The 17,987-nt window shown below is 41.9% G+C and overlaps 1 protein-coding gene across 1 annotated transcript in view; it reads right to left on the reverse strand.

Annotated features, from left to right (window-relative positions):
* LOC147634975 (seryl-tRNA synthetase / serine-tRNA ligase) overlaps positions 1–14,902 on the reverse strand; it is a 28,907-nt gene extending 14,005 nt beyond the window's left edge. The window contains exons 1-6 of the mRNA XM_086804238.1: positions 14,631–14,902; positions 14,011–14,096; positions 13,641–13,802; positions 13,442–13,547; positions 12,368–12,561; positions 11,172–11,275 (exon numbers count right to left, since the gene is read on the reverse strand). Of these exons, the coding sequence (XP_086660364.1) occupies positions 11,172–11,275; positions 12,368–12,561; positions 13,442–13,547; positions 13,641–13,802; positions 14,011–14,096; positions 14,631–14,769 (791 nt within the window). The 5' untranslated portion in view covers positions 14,770–14,902. The remainder of the gene's footprint in view (positions 1–11,171; positions 11,276–12,367; positions 12,562–13,441; positions 13,548–13,640; positions 13,803–14,010; positions 14,097–14,630) is intronic.
* Between the last annotated feature and the right edge of the window lie 3,085 nt (positions 14,903–17,987).

Consider the following 17,987-nt stretch of genomic DNA (forward strand, 5'->3'; position numbering starts at 1 on the left):
AGGGTGTGAAGCCTGTATTTCAAAAGTTGAGAGGAATAAATAGAGAGCTATTGCCCATGTTGAGAGAAGAGTTGAGTAAATTATCAAAGGCAGAATTAATTTATCCAGTAGATCACTCAGATTGGGCAAATCCAATGGTCATTACTCCAAAGCATACAGGTGGGTGGAGAGTCTGTATTGATTACAAGCCTCTAAATGCTGCAACAAAAAGCAATCACTATCCTTCGCCATTCATTGATGACATTTTAGACAGGGTGGCTGGGTACGAGAGGTATAGTGTATGTGATGGCTTCTCTGGGTATTTTCAGATTTCAATTGCTGAGAAAGACCAAGCTAAAACCACTATCATTACACCGTGGGGTTGCTATTGTTATCGAGTAGCACCATTTGGTTTAAAAAATGCGCACTCATGGTATCAGAGGAATACTGATAGAGTACTTGCACCTCTTACAGATGATTTTGTGAGAGCTTTTTTGGATGATATATGTGTATATAGTTATGAAAAGGAGCATGGCGATAAATTGGAGCAAGTATTTTCTAAAATGGATGATGCAGGTGGACAGTTCCTAAAAAGTGTCATTTAGGATGTTCAAAAGTGAAGCTGTTGGGTCATATGATATCTCAAAATGGAATTGAACCTGATCCAGAGAAAATAAAAGCTCTTATCTTATTATCTGCAACATCAACATCCAGGCAGAATCCAGGCAGCTGTGCAGACTTTTGTCCATACGGTAAAGTATATGGCGAGATTTATCCATTTAGTATCTCAATTGCTTTATCCTCTTCAACAGGTCATGAAGAAAGAATCGTTGCAATGGAATGAAGAATGCGAGGAAGTGTTTGAGAAAGTGAAGGAGGTATTGGAAGGTATTTCCAGTGTAAGAGCCCCAGATTTCTTCCAGTATCTCAATTCACCCAAGTCTTTCATGTCAAACTGCCCACTCAATGCCTTCTTGACATGCATAACATCAGTGGCATGATCTCCTGTGACGATCAAGTCATCCACATCTATGTGGAACCTACATATCTTGGGTGTACATATCCTTGCATTATCATCTATGTGGAACCTACATATCTTGGGTGTACATATCATTACATTGTCATCTATGTGGATGATTTGGTCGTCACAGGAGATCATGCCACTGATGTTATGCATGTCAAGAAGGCATTGAGTGGACAATTTGACATGAAGGACTTAGGATTTGAGATACTGGGAGAAATCTGGGGCTCTTACACTGGAAATACCTCCCAATACCTTCTTCATTTTCTCAAACACTTCCTCGCATTTTTCATTCCATTGCAACGGTTCTTTCTTCATGGCATGTTGAAGAGAATAAAGCAATTGAGATACTAAATGGATAAATCTCGCCATATACTTTACCTTCTGGACAAAAGTCTGCAGCAGCAGCTGCCTGGATGTTGATGTTGCAGATAATAAGATAAGAGCTTTTATTTTCTTTGGATCAGGTTCAATTCCATTTTGAGATATCATATGACCCAACTTTCACTTTTGAACGTCCTAAATGACACTTTTTAGGAACTGTCCACCTGCATCATCCATTTTAGAAAATACTTGCTCCAATTTATCGCCATGCTCCTTTTCATAACTATATACACATATATCATCCAAAAAAGCTCTCACAAAATCATCTGTAAGAGGTGCAAGTACTCTATCAGTATTCCTCTGATACCATGAGGGCGCATTTTTCAAACCAAATGGTACTACTCGATAACAATAGGAACCCAACGGTGTAATGATAGTGGTTTTAGCTTGGTCTTTCTCAGCAATTGAAATCTGAAAATACCCAGAGAAGCCATCGCATACACTATACCTCTCGTACCTAGCCACCCTGTCTAAAATGTCATCAATGAATGGCGAAGGATAGTGATTGCTTTTTGTTGCAGCATTTAGAGGCTTGTAATCAATACAGACTCTCCACCCACCTGTATGCTTTGGAGTAATGACCACTGGATTTGCCCAATCTGAGTGATCTACTGGATAAATTAATTCTGCCTTTGATAATTTACTCAACTCTTCTCTCAACATGGGCAATAGCTCTCTATTTATTCTCAACTTCTGAAATACAGGCTTCACACCCTCTTTCAATACTATAGGCATTGGTTCACATTTGAATCCTCGGATCTCTTCATATGAAGTAATGAATAAATCTAGAAATTTATGAATTACCTTCATATATTCTTCTTTTTCCACTGACTGCAAACTGGGATTTAACATACCCTGTAATAGCTTCTCTTTCTCTGCACTGGGTGGTGGAGACTGCATCAAGACTGTCCATATCTTCAAGTCTACTCTCTTATTTCTCCTTTGACATCTCTTCAGCTTGCATTATATACTCACCTTCTTCTTTCACTAAAAATGATACTTGACCTTCATCATCAGAAGTAGAACTTTCTTCCTCAGTTTCACTATCTGTATATTCATCAACACTTATTTCTTCAGGCTCACTCTCCATTTCCAGCTTGTTACTCATATTGAACTTCCTGGCTCTTCCTCTCTTATTATGTACAGTTATAGTACCCTTCCTCCAATTTTGGATGGCACCCACCTGTCTGAGCCAAGGCCTACCTAAAATCAACGGATAAGCTCCCAAACCAGCCGGCATAATATGGCAATTTATGTTGCAAATCACACCAAAAGCAGTCACTAGTACTCCTGTACATATACCCAGACACTTCACTTTTGCATGATTCACCAATCGAAGTCTAAAATCTGAATTAGCATTCAGCTTTAACCCCGATCTCTCCATGCAGGACTGAGTCATTACGCTGATTTGTGCACCGCCATCCACATATGCTTCTCCAACACTCACACCTCCACACCAAGCATCACCTGACGGACAGATATCAGGAAGGTCTTCCACAGACATCAACTCCATTTCACCTTGCGTGGGCTCCTGCTCATTTGCTTTCCTCGGATTTGCCTGCCTCTTCCACTCTCTCTTGAGCTTCGGACACAATCCAAGCAATTGGGCGAAAGTTATATTGGCTGCCCTTCCTTTTAAATCACCCATCACGGTGTATTCTTCCTGACCTTGACCGATACGCAAATCTGAAGTTTTATAGCATCTTCTTGGCTTTTTTTCTTCTTCTCTGGTTGAGAGCTGATGTCAAATTGAACATATTTTTCTTTCTTAGATGACGGATCACCTTCCGCCATTGCACTTCTTGTCCTCTTGGCCACATGCATGATCCCTGGAATAGTCTACACTCCTATCAAGCTAAGAGCCGGTCCCTTTCCTTTATCTTCTCGTTTAACTCCACTGGTAGAGGGCTCACTTGGATCTTTTACCTCAAAACTGTGATCTCCTGATCTATCATTAGTTCTTTGCATCACGGGATACATTTCACCACCCACCCTAGCCGGTTTATCACATTGAGGACTGATATGTCCCCACTCCCCGCAATTCCAGCATTTGACATTGCTTAAATAATAGCCTTGTTCTTTCCCTGATCCTCCCATATTTCCTTCACCTGTTGGCAAAATATCTCTTCTATTATTTGGAGCACCCCGGCTTCTTCCCCTTCCACCTGCTTCCATCCAATTCAAACTTAAAGACTTCATGAGTTCCATTGCATCATGAATGTCTCTCTTCAAAGTATCCTCCCATTCAGGAACAACAGCAGCTTCTCTTTCAAGATGCATACTCTCAATCTCTGGCATCTTCACAAACTTCTTCGGCTCTTCCTGTATTTCCAATTGCCTCAGACGCTTCACTTTCCACTCCTCCTCTCGAGCAACTCTGACAGCCTCCTCAAAGCTATCGAGATTCTTCAGCTCCACCTTCAGACGGAGGGTTGGCTCCAGACTAACCACAAACCGGTCTCTCTTTATCATCTGCGACGGGGGTACTTCAGGAATCAAAGCCTCACACCATAGACTCCATAGTCTACCAAACTCAATCAAATACTGATCCACATCTTGTCCATCCTTCTGCTGAATATTACACAACTCTTTCCACACATCATTCGGGCTTCTTACACGGACAAACTATGTCAAAAATGCAGCTCTAGCTACATGGTACTCAGGGTCTTGTTGATGAGCATTCCTGTGTGTAGTCACAAACATCTGTAGCCATGCTTTTGCATCACCCTGTAAGCAATAAGTCAAAATCTGAGAGAGGATCTCCGGGGTTGCCATGTCTTTCTTCAAGACTGTAAACTCCATCTTTTCCAGAAATTTAAACGCACTTTCATGCGGTAATCCCCAATATTCTGGAAAGTCCTGAGCCATCTCTTCAATCTTTCTTCACACAAACCCTTGTCTTCTTTCACAAACCGAAGGAAATTTCTTCCTCCGTGGAGGCACAAAAAAGTGATGACACGGAAGCGGTATAGCTATATATGCCTTTATAGGGTGTCACACTTCCACACACTGATACAACACACCCAGAACACCAGACCCAAGAGTATGTACAAAACTTTATTTCAATTCAAGTCTTCGTCTTTATAGAGTTGTACATCCATCACATCCTCAGAACCATCATTATATAACACCCATTCATAATCAGCCCACTTCCCCTCAGGATATGAACTATGACTGACCAGTACCCTGCATCACTCTTAGAATAAACAACCTCAAACATAGAACCATCTTCAAAGTGCAGTTCTTCGATATCCGGACCAAACTCCAGAACAATATACATATCAGAGGTGGGCTATCCTCAAAGCTTTTCTTCAAATTTACAAAACTGTATTTTCCGGACAGCAAGCTATTACAACACAAACAGCCCCCAAAAAAAACCTTACAAACACTGAGAACAACTACTCAGATGTCTACTGGAAAGATCCTTCACGTTCTTCGTCAGACATTATCTCAAAGACAAGTACTCCAGCTGAGAGCATGTGAGGAGGAAACATTTGGGAGTTCACCCATTGCTCATCTCTCATATGCAAAATCACAGAGCAAATATGACCATGCACTTCTGAAAACACTACCATTGGATTGATTTCATCTCCAAGGTCTATGGAATTAATCCACGGTCCCAACTCCAAGATCAAATATATTCCTAATATGTAGATCATTTCTAGCATTTAAACCTCCAGGAAAACTCAGCAGCTACTCAGTCTCCTTTGCTACAACAGGGCTAGACAATTCAGCCTCAAAACAGTCCACTATATTGCATGTAACTAACTGCAAACAAACTCCGCAAAACTCTTCCAGTTCAACTCCTTCTGCTGCTGTTTTGCTGCAGCCAACTATTCAGTTCAGAATTCACCTCTTTTCTTATTGCTCCGGGCTTGTATCACCTCCAAAACTCCTCTACAAAAATACAGCAAACTGAAACACTCAAAACAGATCTGAAATTCACTATTTCCAACAAGTTCCCTGACCAAAACCTCCTCCTATAGCCTCTCCCCTACTCCACACAAAATTTGAACACTGTATCCTTCAAAACCGTGGGAAATACGGTCAAAATACACCCAAAAAACAGCTCAAAATTCTCCAGGACTGATTTCAACAACCTGTACTGCCTCAATTCTATCTCGGCCTATCTCTTTCCTGTTCCTTGGCACCAGAAAACTCCAAAAAAACAACTCGCCTACTTTTTGATCACTTGTTTGGCTCCTGTTTGGTCCATAAACAGCTCGGTCTACTTCTCAGGCCTTCCTGCCACTGGAATCTCGAGAATCTGACTGTCCTTCCCAATGAAAATGCAGTTCCTGGCTCTTCCTTGCTTCCCGCAACCTCCTCTCAGCAAATTCAGCAACTCAGGCTCGCAATTTGCTCTTCAGGCATCCGTAGCAAGCTTTCCATCTGGTCTCCTCTGCATCCACCACTTCACAACTTCTCAAACAGCTCTTCCAGGCTCTATCTCCACGCAAAATTGCAAAATGAGCTCTCTAGGCTCCAGAAATTAGGCGCCTACTCCAGGAGGCTTCCTGAGCCTTCTAGACTGACAATTGGCTTCCTGCATGTCTTCCAAGTGTGCAGAACAGACACATAGTGACATGTATGGCTACCACCCACTCCAAATTAAGCTCCTATTGACACACAAGCTCCCAGTCACAGCCCACGAGCCATGTCACAAGGTAACCTTAAAAACTCACAAAACTTTACAAAATTTGTGCAAAAAAGTTTTTATTTTCTCTCTCTACACTCTCTCTGCTGCACATTTAATTTTATCTCAACCGAGACTCAAAATTGACCAAAACTGATTGCATATTCCTGAAGCTCTTAGTATTCTACACAGTATATACACATCATCGGTCTCTGTTTTTGTCCACACAACGTCTGTACTAGATCCAGGCTCCTGACCATAGAGCTCTCACAAAGACACACGAGACTCTTGGCCGATCATCGGGCGTCCACACTTGGACGCTCGCCCGTCCATACTTGGGTGCCCGACTGGTAGTCTATCCCTAACTCAGCTCGCCAATCAACCTGCCTAGCTCCAAGCTTCCCCAAACCTCGAAGCTAGTCTTGTGTGCGTGTAGCACATGGTAGATACACACTGTGCACATGACATACTCTCCTCCTTTAAGAGCTCACTCCTGAGCTCACTAAAAACCCAAGGGAATCCCTCTGAAGAGTAGTCAATGTCTCCCATGTAGCATCCTCCTCAACACAATCCTTCCACTTGATCTTGTATTCCATGATAAGTGTATTACGCAATCGTCTTTCACGAAATCCAAGAATCTTTTCAAGTTCGTGTGGAACAAATGTCATATCCTCAACATCTCTGATTTCTTGAGGAGTAACTAACTGGTCTGTTCCACCCAGTGCTTCCGTAAGTCTACTGACATGAAATACAGGATGAACTTTCACATGAGTAGGTAAATCCAATTCATATGCGACTGAACCAATCCGTAGTGTAATACGAAATGGTCCACAATATCCAAGGGATAATTTCGACGATCGACCAGTCCGTAAAGTCTCAGAATCTTTGGGAACTCGCAAATACACCATCGTTCCTTCAGAGAACTCTGAACAATGTCTATGAGAATAAAATCTATCTGTCTAGAGCACTTCTAATAGATTCTTTCGCAACTTATAACATTTCTTGCATATATTGCAAAAAATTACGTGCTACATCATGCTAAAGTCCTAAAAATCCCACTGTAACAAGTGATCTAGGTTGAAAACCATACATAAGCATGAAAGGACTAAAACCTGCACTCGTATGCTTAGTACTATTATATGCAAATTCTAGCATAGGAAGATAATTCTCCCATGAACTGTGTCTTTTGGAGACATATGCTCGAAGCATATTCTCCAAAATTTGATTCACTCTTTCAGTCTGGCCATCACATTGAGGATGATCTCAAGAACTCAAATTCAAAGTTGTTTCCAACTTCTCAAAAACAAGTCTCCAAAAGTCACTTGTAAACTTACCTATCACTGACTATATCCTGCGGGGTAAGCCGTACAGTTTAAACAATTGCTCGATAAACTATTGTGCTAATTGCATAGCTGTAATGGTTTTCGTGTCGATAAAAATCTAGCCATTTTTGTCAAGCAATCCACCACAACCCAAATAGAATCATGGCCTTGACTTGTTCTTGGCAATCCGGTAATAAAATCCATTGAAATACTTTCCCATTTATTACCTGGGATTTTCAAAGAATGCAACAACCCAGACTGTCTAAAGCGTTCAGCTTTATTTGCTTGACAAATAAAGCTGAACTTAACACTTGAGAACATAATCTTCTACATATCCTTTCATCTTTGGCCAATAAAAAGTGTGTTTCACTAACGATAATGTCCTGTGTACCCCAGGGTGTCCAGCAAAAGGGATGTCGTGACACTCCTTAAGAATCGTGGACCTAATGTTCGAGATCGATGGTACATAAATTTTGTCATTGCGAAATAGTAAACCATAACCTTGAAGCTAGTCTTGTGTGCGTGTAGCACATGGTAGATACACACTATGCACATGGCAACCCCGGCCCCCCCCAATGTTACAACGGAATGTGTTGGAATGGATTCTTGCTTCTCCGCTTCTCACACTACCACGTGGCAGTCTGTTACCCCTCTATATAGGTGGTCTCCCCTTATCCACCACCTTTATTGGTAGTCTCATGGGATGTTTGGGTGTGTGTGTTTGGGGGGGGGGCGGTCGATGGGTGCTCTTTCATGGTATCAGAGCCTCGTCAACTCCTACCACTCGACTTCGAGCTTCGCATCCAAGGGGGGTGTTGGAATGGATTCTTGCTCCTCCGCTTCTCACCCTACCACATGGCAGTCTGTTATCCTACAGAGTGGGTTGGGGTTAAATTAACCCCTCTATATAGGGCAAAATGCCCTTGGTCTCCCCTTATCCCCCACCTTTATTGGTTGTCTCATTGGCTATTTGGGTGGGGGAGACCCAACCGGTCGATGGCCATCTTCTGCATGATACGCCTCTATTTCACCTGGTGCTCCGCACTCTGCGTTCTTTTAAAATGGTGGTGAAGACAACAACATCAAAATCCCATCCCTAATGATGATGATGATGATGTCAACAGCAGCAACATCACCAACACAACCACGATGATGATTCAACCTTGCTCTGATACCATGTTTGACTCCATGGTGCCGCGATGATACTTGTGCAAGGGTAGAGATCGAGGTTCAAGCCATAGAGATGGTGGAGAGAGAGTAAGAGGGGGAGAGAGAGAGAGAGAGAGAGAGAGAGAGAGAGAGAGAGAGAGGGAGGATAGCAGGCACGAGAAATATGTTGCACAACTCAAATGATACTCTTGTGATGAAAGAACCACCCAAGTACATGCTTTTATAGGGGTCAAGATTTATCTTCCGAGTCCTGGCCTACACTTTAATAAAGGTTGTTCACACCTTTAATGGGTGTTCACACCAACTAACTCCGAAATCCCAATAGTCCTCACCACACGACGACACTCGTAGGGTGTGGCCTGGTGGTATGGAACGCCAAGTATCTTCCAAAAGCTTGCATGGCTAATGTTTCCTGACTAGATAGGGTTACTAACATCTTCAACAATATTGATATGGTCTTACCACATACTCCACTCTTAAACTTTCTAGCAGTACCAGATAGGCAAATAAGGAGCTAAATCATTCCCACCTTTGTCCAAGAGCAGGTATGCATTAAATGTTCAATAGACCAAATTCACCAAAGGATAATGTCACCAACCTGGACATTTCCCAGTATGAAAGGAGTCTGGTGGACTCCAGGATGTCTAAATATTTGGAAAGTACAAGCTTTAGGAATGGGGGATTATCCTAGAATACAAAGGACCACACTCCTAAAATTTAGGAGAGTCCGATGGGAGTTGGCAAAGTGCCTGTGACAGAATGACTACCAGTTGGGATATTTTTAGGGATAAAGTTTCTGGAAGGACCCATCTCTTAGATTGGGACATGTGGCAAGAAAGTGGACCAAAGTGAGACAAGTGGCCTGACACTTGTTAGAAAGTGGATCAAAGTGAGACAAGTGGCCTCACACTTGTCACTTCAACTATTGTGTGGCTCTCCACTTGTCATTGTAGCCTTCTCTTGCCATTTTAGCTCATGGGAGGCCCAAATCTATAAACTAGAGCCCTCTCTCTTCATTAATGGAGGCTCTCTTGCTGCACACTAGCCTCTACTACCGTTCCAGGCTGCCCTAATGATGGCTACTCTCTTTCTCTCTCTTGAAGGCTGCCCATGAAGAATACCAGCTGTTGGGGACTGTTTTGGAGGCTTCCATCGCGAAGAAATACTGAAGGCAAGGGTATTTAATCATTTATTATGATTTCTAGCCATTGTACTTATTGTACCAGCATTTGTGCTTGCAGTACCAACCACCGTACCGACTATACCAACCACTGTACCAATTGTACCAACTGTACCAACTTCTGTACTTGCTGTACCAACCATTGTACCTACTATACTAGTCATTGTACATGCTGTACCAGCTTTTGTACTACTTGTACCTGCTGTACCAACCACCGTACCGACTGTACCAACCACTATACCAACTGTACCAGCCATTGTACCTACTAAACCGGCTGAATGGAGAGTTGTAATTGCTGTACCAGCTCTTTTGCATGATGACCCGTGGTTTTTGGGAAAGAATCAGTACCCACACGGAGGTATATGGATTATGTTGTTGGCTCACCATTTCTACAGCCTATGTTCCGGCTTGGTAGCCTCTGTGTTATGGCATTTGTATATGGATAATCCGGCATCTCCCGTGGGGAGAGTAAGGCCCTCAAAGCTTGTACATGATATTATTCTCCTTGGGTAATAAAATACTCCAAGGGGGGGGGGTCGGCCCATTCCAGCCTCTATGTGGTGTCACATGTGCAAGCTCCATTTTCAGCATTTGTGGATGTTTTGTCCAGCTTTATATTTTATGCAAAGTGATGATGGATATATGTTGAGGCTGTGGCCATGTTTAAATGTTTTAACATGCATTAATGGTATCAACAAGTGTGTCAAAGGCCCGGGCACCGCCGCGAGTTACAGATAATGTGTAAGCCCATAATTCATGCAAGTAATCAAGTTGGAATTGTGGAATGGAACCAGCCACAATGCCATGAAGGTGGTGAGTCTAGGGCTCTCAATGAAGCACAATCAACTCGCCACTCCCATAAGATGTGAGCATCCAGCAAGCATCTGAAGGGAAGAACTGCAGCCAAAAAGCTGCTTCTCTGGCACAGATGACCTGCGAGTTGGAAAGAAGGAAAAACTAGCACCCCGCACCACATAGCTAAATCACACTCCTCCAACAGCCCCCTTGAAAGGCAACACAACAAACCTTACCCATCTATGATATGTTAGAAAGCACCAAGGCAAACCAGAGCACACCAGCAGCCAAAGAGAAATCACCCACGGAGGAATTACTGCAGTCACAATACATTAAGCCTTAAAGAATCAAGTATACTGGTCATAAAATTGTCAAAACCCCCCTTGGTGCTTCCTGGCATTCACCTCAACTACAAGGGATCATGGGCTAGCAGCTGCAATGAACACACATAAGTTTCAAAACAATTTAAACTAGAAGGCTCATGGAACACTCGGGCTGCATTAAATTTAAACAATTACTTTCAAGCCTACGTGACATTTTCACATGTTTGGTTGTCAATAGACCTCTATCTTTGTATAAATCAATACAAACCACATCCTCTGTGACCATGTCACAAGAATTCCATTCAAGCTGATGCATCAACGAGACAGCATGCCCACAAGAGACTTCTGAGCATGTAAATACCTGATAGGAAGTTTGGAAGGATGTATCCAATCACCACGATGAAGTGCACAAAGCGGCTGTTCAGAGGTTGCAATTAGATACTTATCATCCCCTTCTCCCGAAACCTTCAAAATACAGGAGAAAGTTGCCAAAAAAAAAAAGAGCATAAACACAGATGATTGGAATTGCCTTCTTTAGATACTCTTAATAAACAACAAACTCAATCAGCACTCAATAAAAAAAAACTTATCAATGCCACGAGCCTCTCTCTCTCTCTCTCTCTCTCTCTCTCTCTCTCAACACACACAATTTCATTTTCAGACTGACTGGGAGAGGTGACACCATTGCAACAGCATTGAGAGCTATGAAGATTCAAAGTATGTGGCAAGCGTGATATAGAGACTGAGGAGCATGCAATCCTTTAATGTCCAATGTACTACAAAATCAGAGGCTGCTTCCACTATTTATTCAGGAGAAGTTCAGTTCTCTTTGCCGCATCATGGAGTATTGGACCAGAAATGTGTAGCACTTTTTTGCATAAGACACAAAGACTCGGGCCAAACTCATGAGAGGGAAAAGAAGGTGCAGAGGTCATGTCCTTTTGGGGCTCTAGGGCAACACCAGGTTAAAGAGTCAAATAAAAAGCAGCAGACAAAAGGATACCCAATTAAAGCACACCTTGAGGGACCACCACCCCAAGGAGTCCTCGTCATCTCGGAGACCCACGGCATGCCACAGACCCAAGATTCATGCACCGCATCCACTACCAAAAGGAGACCACAGAGAGTACAAAGAAGAAATAAAAACATGTTCCGTGGACACAAGGTGGGCTCACCATTTCATCCCTTTAGAGATGAAGTTTACCTTTGTAACCCCATTCCCATGAAAGGGAGTGAGTTTGCAGCCCTAGCATATGCACACATGACCACAGCCCAGTGGTGCTTCCTTACTACTTAGACTATTCAGGCATATGCTTTATCACATTGATCTACAGGCTACCCAATTGATCTTCTATTTCTTTCATGTTAAAGCTCTTAGAGATATTCTGTGCACCTCCTATTATAGATTGTATCCACAATGCCACATTGTACTTTTTTTTGTCGCAGAGACCATTTTGGCCCATCTCCCCATCCATACACACGCAGAAACAAATCAAAAAGATAACATGTTTGCATATGTCAACAAGTAGACACTGTTGCTGGGCTTCCCTTACATACCTTATACAGCTCTTCGTCAAACTGGGCAAGCTGTGCACATTCAGCCATGACTTCTTTTCTCATGAAGAAAGGGGTTTGTATGGGAGTATAGTTGCGTTCGTAAAGAAATTTCTGCCCAAAGCTGACCAGCGCTTGATTTAAGAGTACACCAGCCCCCTTCAAATAGTAGCCTCTTCCACCAGCTACGTCAGCTCCTGCCATGGAATCAGAAAAACCAGTATATTGATGAGCACCCATGACCATTACACATTCCCTTCAGTGTGCCTCAATTTGGTATCAGCCATCTTTTTGAGGGTAACACCCATGGGTCAATGATTGGAGTAAAAGGTGAGTTTGGAAAGTTTTTAGGGAATCATTATAGCATGGCCACAAAAAATGTTTTGAGATTTTTTCAATTCTAGATTTTTTTTATTTTGCATAAAACCATTTCATCCCTCAGCAAAAAATATCAGTATGTAAATATATACATATACGTATGTATGTATGTATGTATGTATATACACACATGGAAACCATCAACCATATAGATGACCAAGAAACATATCGAAAACTGTATTTCTTCGGAGCCTAAAACATAGAAACTTCACAACATAAATTTCTAGACTCTAAGGTGCAATACAATCACTTGGACTTTGGTGAGGCAGTGTGGAAAATTGGGAAAATTTAGGAGACCCGAAGATATGGGACATAATAATGGGAGATTGGATAATTTGTTGAAATTTTCTTGAAAAATATAGAATGAAAAAGAAAAAGAAGGAAAGAAAGAGAGAGAAGAAGAAGAGTAAGAAGGTAGAGGAGGTAGAAGGAAGGGAGGAGAACAGGAACAAGGAAAGAGGCTGCGGCAGTTTTTACTGGTATAGGAGGTGACGGTGTTGTGCAGGAAAACAATCTCCTGGCAGGAGGAGGGCAACAACCTTCTGAAACATGGGAGGGAGGGAAAGTTACATGCATACAATGAACCACACTACCAACGTACTTATACATGCACCATTAGGAGTTAGTTTGCAATGTGCCATTACGAGTATGTGTATGCTGAAAGGAGTATGTTAAAATGATTAGAAATCGAAGGTAAACCTTTCTCAAGATCTGCAATGCCAAGCATTTCCACAAGGTCGACATGATTCTTGAGACCCACATCAGTTCTAGGAGTGCCCCATGTTTTGGCAACAGCATTATTTGCCTGTCAAGCATGCAAAAAACATGGGTTCAAAAAGCCAGAAAAGAAGTACAAAACCTACAAACTAAAAGGAAAAAGTGTATGCCTCTGCACTACCTCGTCATCACTGACGGGGACAGAATCATGAACAAGATTTCCCACCGACTTGAGCTTAGAATCCAACAACTCTCTTAAATTTTTGGCCTCCTTGTTAGTCTCAGCCTCCAACACTTTCAGCTCATTCATCTGGACAACGAGGTCATCAATGTCTTCGGAAACCTGAATAGGGATGCGTTTGTTGGTCAGATAAGTTACCAGCAGCATGCTAGGAAGGTGTTTGCATGTGCACATGCACTAACAGTAGCATACATAGATTAATCTCTATGCAAGTGGTTATATGATTAAGGTTGCAGGTACCGTATTACAACACCACCAAAGGAAAAATCTAAAGTATGTATATCAATGCCTTCCCAAGTGAAGAACCGACCTTCTCAGGGTTTCGCTTTTTCTGCTTTACTTTCTCATTGATCTGGTTCATTTTTTTCCGAATATCCTGCTCCACCTTGTGTTGACCTAGAAAAGGGGTAATAAGTTCAGACAGACGTCGACGTCATTTAATGGTACAAAAGCCAGCTAATATTGTATGAAGAACCAAAAAGGTATAGACTTCTATAATGAACCAAAATGACCAATAACTAGTCTAAACAAATTACCAATTACCCACCGTGCATCCAATAATTGTTTTACAAAACAGTTCTAAACAGTGTACAAAGGAACCCTGCTGAACAAAAACAGTTGAAGAATCTGTGTGTAAACCCTAACACATCAACGATCAGGCTTTCGAATGATAGCGTAACGATGTACATAAGTTCTTGGCAACCCTGACAAGGATTCAAATTTTAGGCGTAGACAGAAGAAAATGCGTAACCCTGGCATGCAAGCATTAGGGCAAGGATTTGCAGAACGGTTAGCGGAAGAAGATCCGTGTAGACCTAGTGTGCAAACGTATGGGGATAGTGTGCAAACGTACAGGGATAGGGTTTCCAGCCAATATGTAAAAGAAGGTCGTTGTAACAGTAGCAAGCGATTAGGGTTTAGTATGCTTACATTGGCGCCAAGCGCGGTCGAGCTCGATGATCTCGTCGACAACCTTGACGCCCTCCTCGCCAGATCGGCGCCTCTGCGACTCCCGAATGATATCAGGATTTCCACCTTTCTCCTCCCGGAAGAGGTTGAGGTCCAGCATGGTGGCTGCTACTCTGCTCGCTAGCCCAAAACCCCAACCTTGAAAAGAAGGAAAAAGATTGCCTTAGCACACTCTATATAGGCTAAAAGCGCATATTAGTAATAGGAACCTTATTGATAAGGTTGAAAATTCACCACACCATACGTCACTGGGGTGGTAGTTCACCAACTGGGAAGCTGCCTCGCATGTCTCCTCGGTGCTCACCCGCCCCTAGCCTGCCTCGCATGCCTCTTCACCCGTTCCTCGCCAGGATGCTCCCATTTGCAACAGCGCACGCTTGCTCATCCTACTTCCCCTAGGCTCACCTTAGCCTTGCCTCCTCAAACTACCTACCCCGTCGACTCCGCTCCCCTCAACCGCTAGCTTTGATCGTCTCCCCTACCCTCACCCATGTGCTCGGCTTCCCAGACCTCCCCTCCCATCGCTTGCTCGCCTCTCTTCCCTTCATCCGCGCACTCGTGTCCCCTCCACTCGCCTGCTCGAAAGCACTGACGAGGAAGCATGCTAATAAAAAGCAAAGTTTCTATTTTTGGGAAGCATGGAGAAAACCCACATGTCAAACAACACCAAATCAAGCAAAATCTTGCGAGATTCTTGGCAAGAAATAAATATAAAATATTACCTTTTTTACCTTTAAAAACTGAAAAATATCCCCAATTGTTCACACAACCTTACAACACCTTTGCAAAGTGTAATCGTTGAGAAATTAATAAATGCACCCCAAAAAATGTTTTGGGTGCATATATAGGCTAAAAGCGCATTAGTAATCTAGAGAGGACCTCTTACTCCATAGGCTAAAAGCTCATTGGTAATTAAACCTTGCTTACCGAGAAGGAAAACCCTGTTCCATGTCCTCTTTTCAACTAATTAATTAATACTTCCCAAAATTAAGCACCCAAATATATATGCACCCAAAATGTTTTTGGGGCTCATGTTTTTCAACTAATTAATTAATACTTTCCAAAATTAAGCACCCATGTGTGTGTCTGTGTGTGTGTGTGTGCGCGCGCGCGCGCGATTACCTTCAGATGCGAATCTAGTATCAACCCTCCTGGCTCCACAGCATTACTCCCCGAAGCGGAAGCTGGATTCCTGCCAAAGTCCCCCGTGTGAATCACCAATATATATATATATATATATATATATATATATGACATGCTAAGTGATTAAATTTAGCCTTCTCAATATAGTATGTAAGGCACCAAAATGCTTTTTGTACATTAAATAGTTGGACCACAAAACCATAATCCTTCCAATCGCAAAACCATAGTTTGAAATGTTTTCAACATTTTGATAACATGTACTATTTTAGTATGGAATCGTGCATGTCTTGAATCATGCCATGTGTTGTCTTTTGCACATAGTTGCTTTTTTGGGGTTTTTTTGTGTCATGCGCAAAAGCCTCTCTCTCTCTCTCTCTCTCTCTCTCTCTCTCTCTCTCTCTATATATATATATATGTGTGTGTGTGTGTGTGTGTGTGTGTGTGTGTGTGCACATATATATATGTATATACATACATACATACATACATACATACATACATACATACATACATACATATATATATGTATGTATGTATGTATGTATGTATGTATGTATGTATGTATGTATGTATGTATGTATGTATGTATGTATGTATGTATGTATATATATATATATATATATATATATATATATATATATATATATATATATATATGTATGTATATACATATACATATATTCTTGATGCATGGTCTCTCTACGTTTGAGCTTACAACATTAGATTTTGCTCTATCTAACGCCGACACCTAATTGTCTCTCTGTGCATTTCTTTCTCGGAAGATCCATTTTCTCTTTTGCATGAGGGCACTTTTTTTTAGTGGGAGGGGCTCTTTCGTGTGATGATCTCTGTCAGAGAGGACATCGGGAGGGAAGGAGTGTGCGAGCTAGAGGAGGTGCCTAGTTGCCATATGGGATGGCGAGAGAAGGGTCACGAGGAAGGTGCTATGGGCATATACCTATTTAGGATTTAATGTTTGACATTAATTTATGCCACATCAATGGCATAAATCAATGGCATAAATTAATGCAAAACAAATCCCTCAATTCTATATTGTGCCAAATTTGGTACTCGTAATTTACAAGGAAAACTAGCCTTTACACATCACTAAGACTGCCTTTCTCTGAGTGGGAATGTTAAGAGAATACACATTTTAATGATTTCACTTACCCACATCTTAGTTAACTACACCCAAACTATGTCATGGAAAAACACTATCAAAATTTAGTGGGATACATTGTGCTTTAAGCACTCCAGTTAACATGGCTTCACTTGTCCTATGTTGTAAGGGTACTTCATCATTTATCTTTTGTAAGACAGTGGTGTATTATTTAAAGTGACCTTACTTTGTGCTTAACACCAAATAAGGAAAGTTTATGACTTCATGTATATACTTGCTTAGGCTATAAATAGAGTGCTATGGAATATTTTTAAGTCATGGTCCGCCAACTGTGAACACTAGCCACTTCTATATAAGGTAATTTTGACATTAAGGAATACACAATCATTCACCTTACACTAGAATTTGCGTGATCTCTCTTCCCTTTTCTCTTTACGAGTTCTTGGATTCTTGCATTGCTTGATGTGGATGCATACTTGGATAGGAATGGTGGTAGGCTCTCCCTTGCATTAGCCCTTCTCTTTACTCTCTTGTGTGAGTTCTTTTAGATCCTTGCATTGCTTTGACGGATGCATGCTTGGATAATAATTGTGGTAGGCTCTTCCTTGCATGAGTTTCCCCTTGCTTACTGCCTCTTGTGAGTGGAATCCAAAGAGTAGAGATCCTTCTCCTTGCCTCCATCAAGGTGGAGCGAGCTCTTCCTCTACAACCCATAGCTATGGAGATCTTCAGTGTGACAATGGAGGGACGATCTAGGCAAGTGGACTAGCGCACGCACATAAGAAGTTACATTTACAGCTCTTCGACAAAGTTTCCAACGTTGCACGATTCGGCAAGGTTGGTAAATCTTTAAATACATATGGCACCACTACCAGGGACTAGCCTGAGGGCTTAACCTCGAATCTATTACATTCCAAACTATTGGGATCACCATATTGCCTGGTGTCCATTAGGGGGTCACACTCCAAAAGGCATACAGTATTGGAGCCTCGGATGTGTTTGTTTATTTACTTTCAACCTTGTTTGCATTAAGTTTTATGGTATTCAAAAAACCC

This window comes from Cibotium barometz, chromosome 10 (genome assembly GCF_041138505.1).
Source record: "Cibotium barometz isolate CiBa-2024 chromosome 10, ASM4113850v1, whole genome shotgun sequence".
Lineage (NCBI taxonomy): Eukaryota > Viridiplantae > Streptophyta > Polypodiopsida > Cyatheales > Cibotiaceae > Cibotium > Cibotium barometz.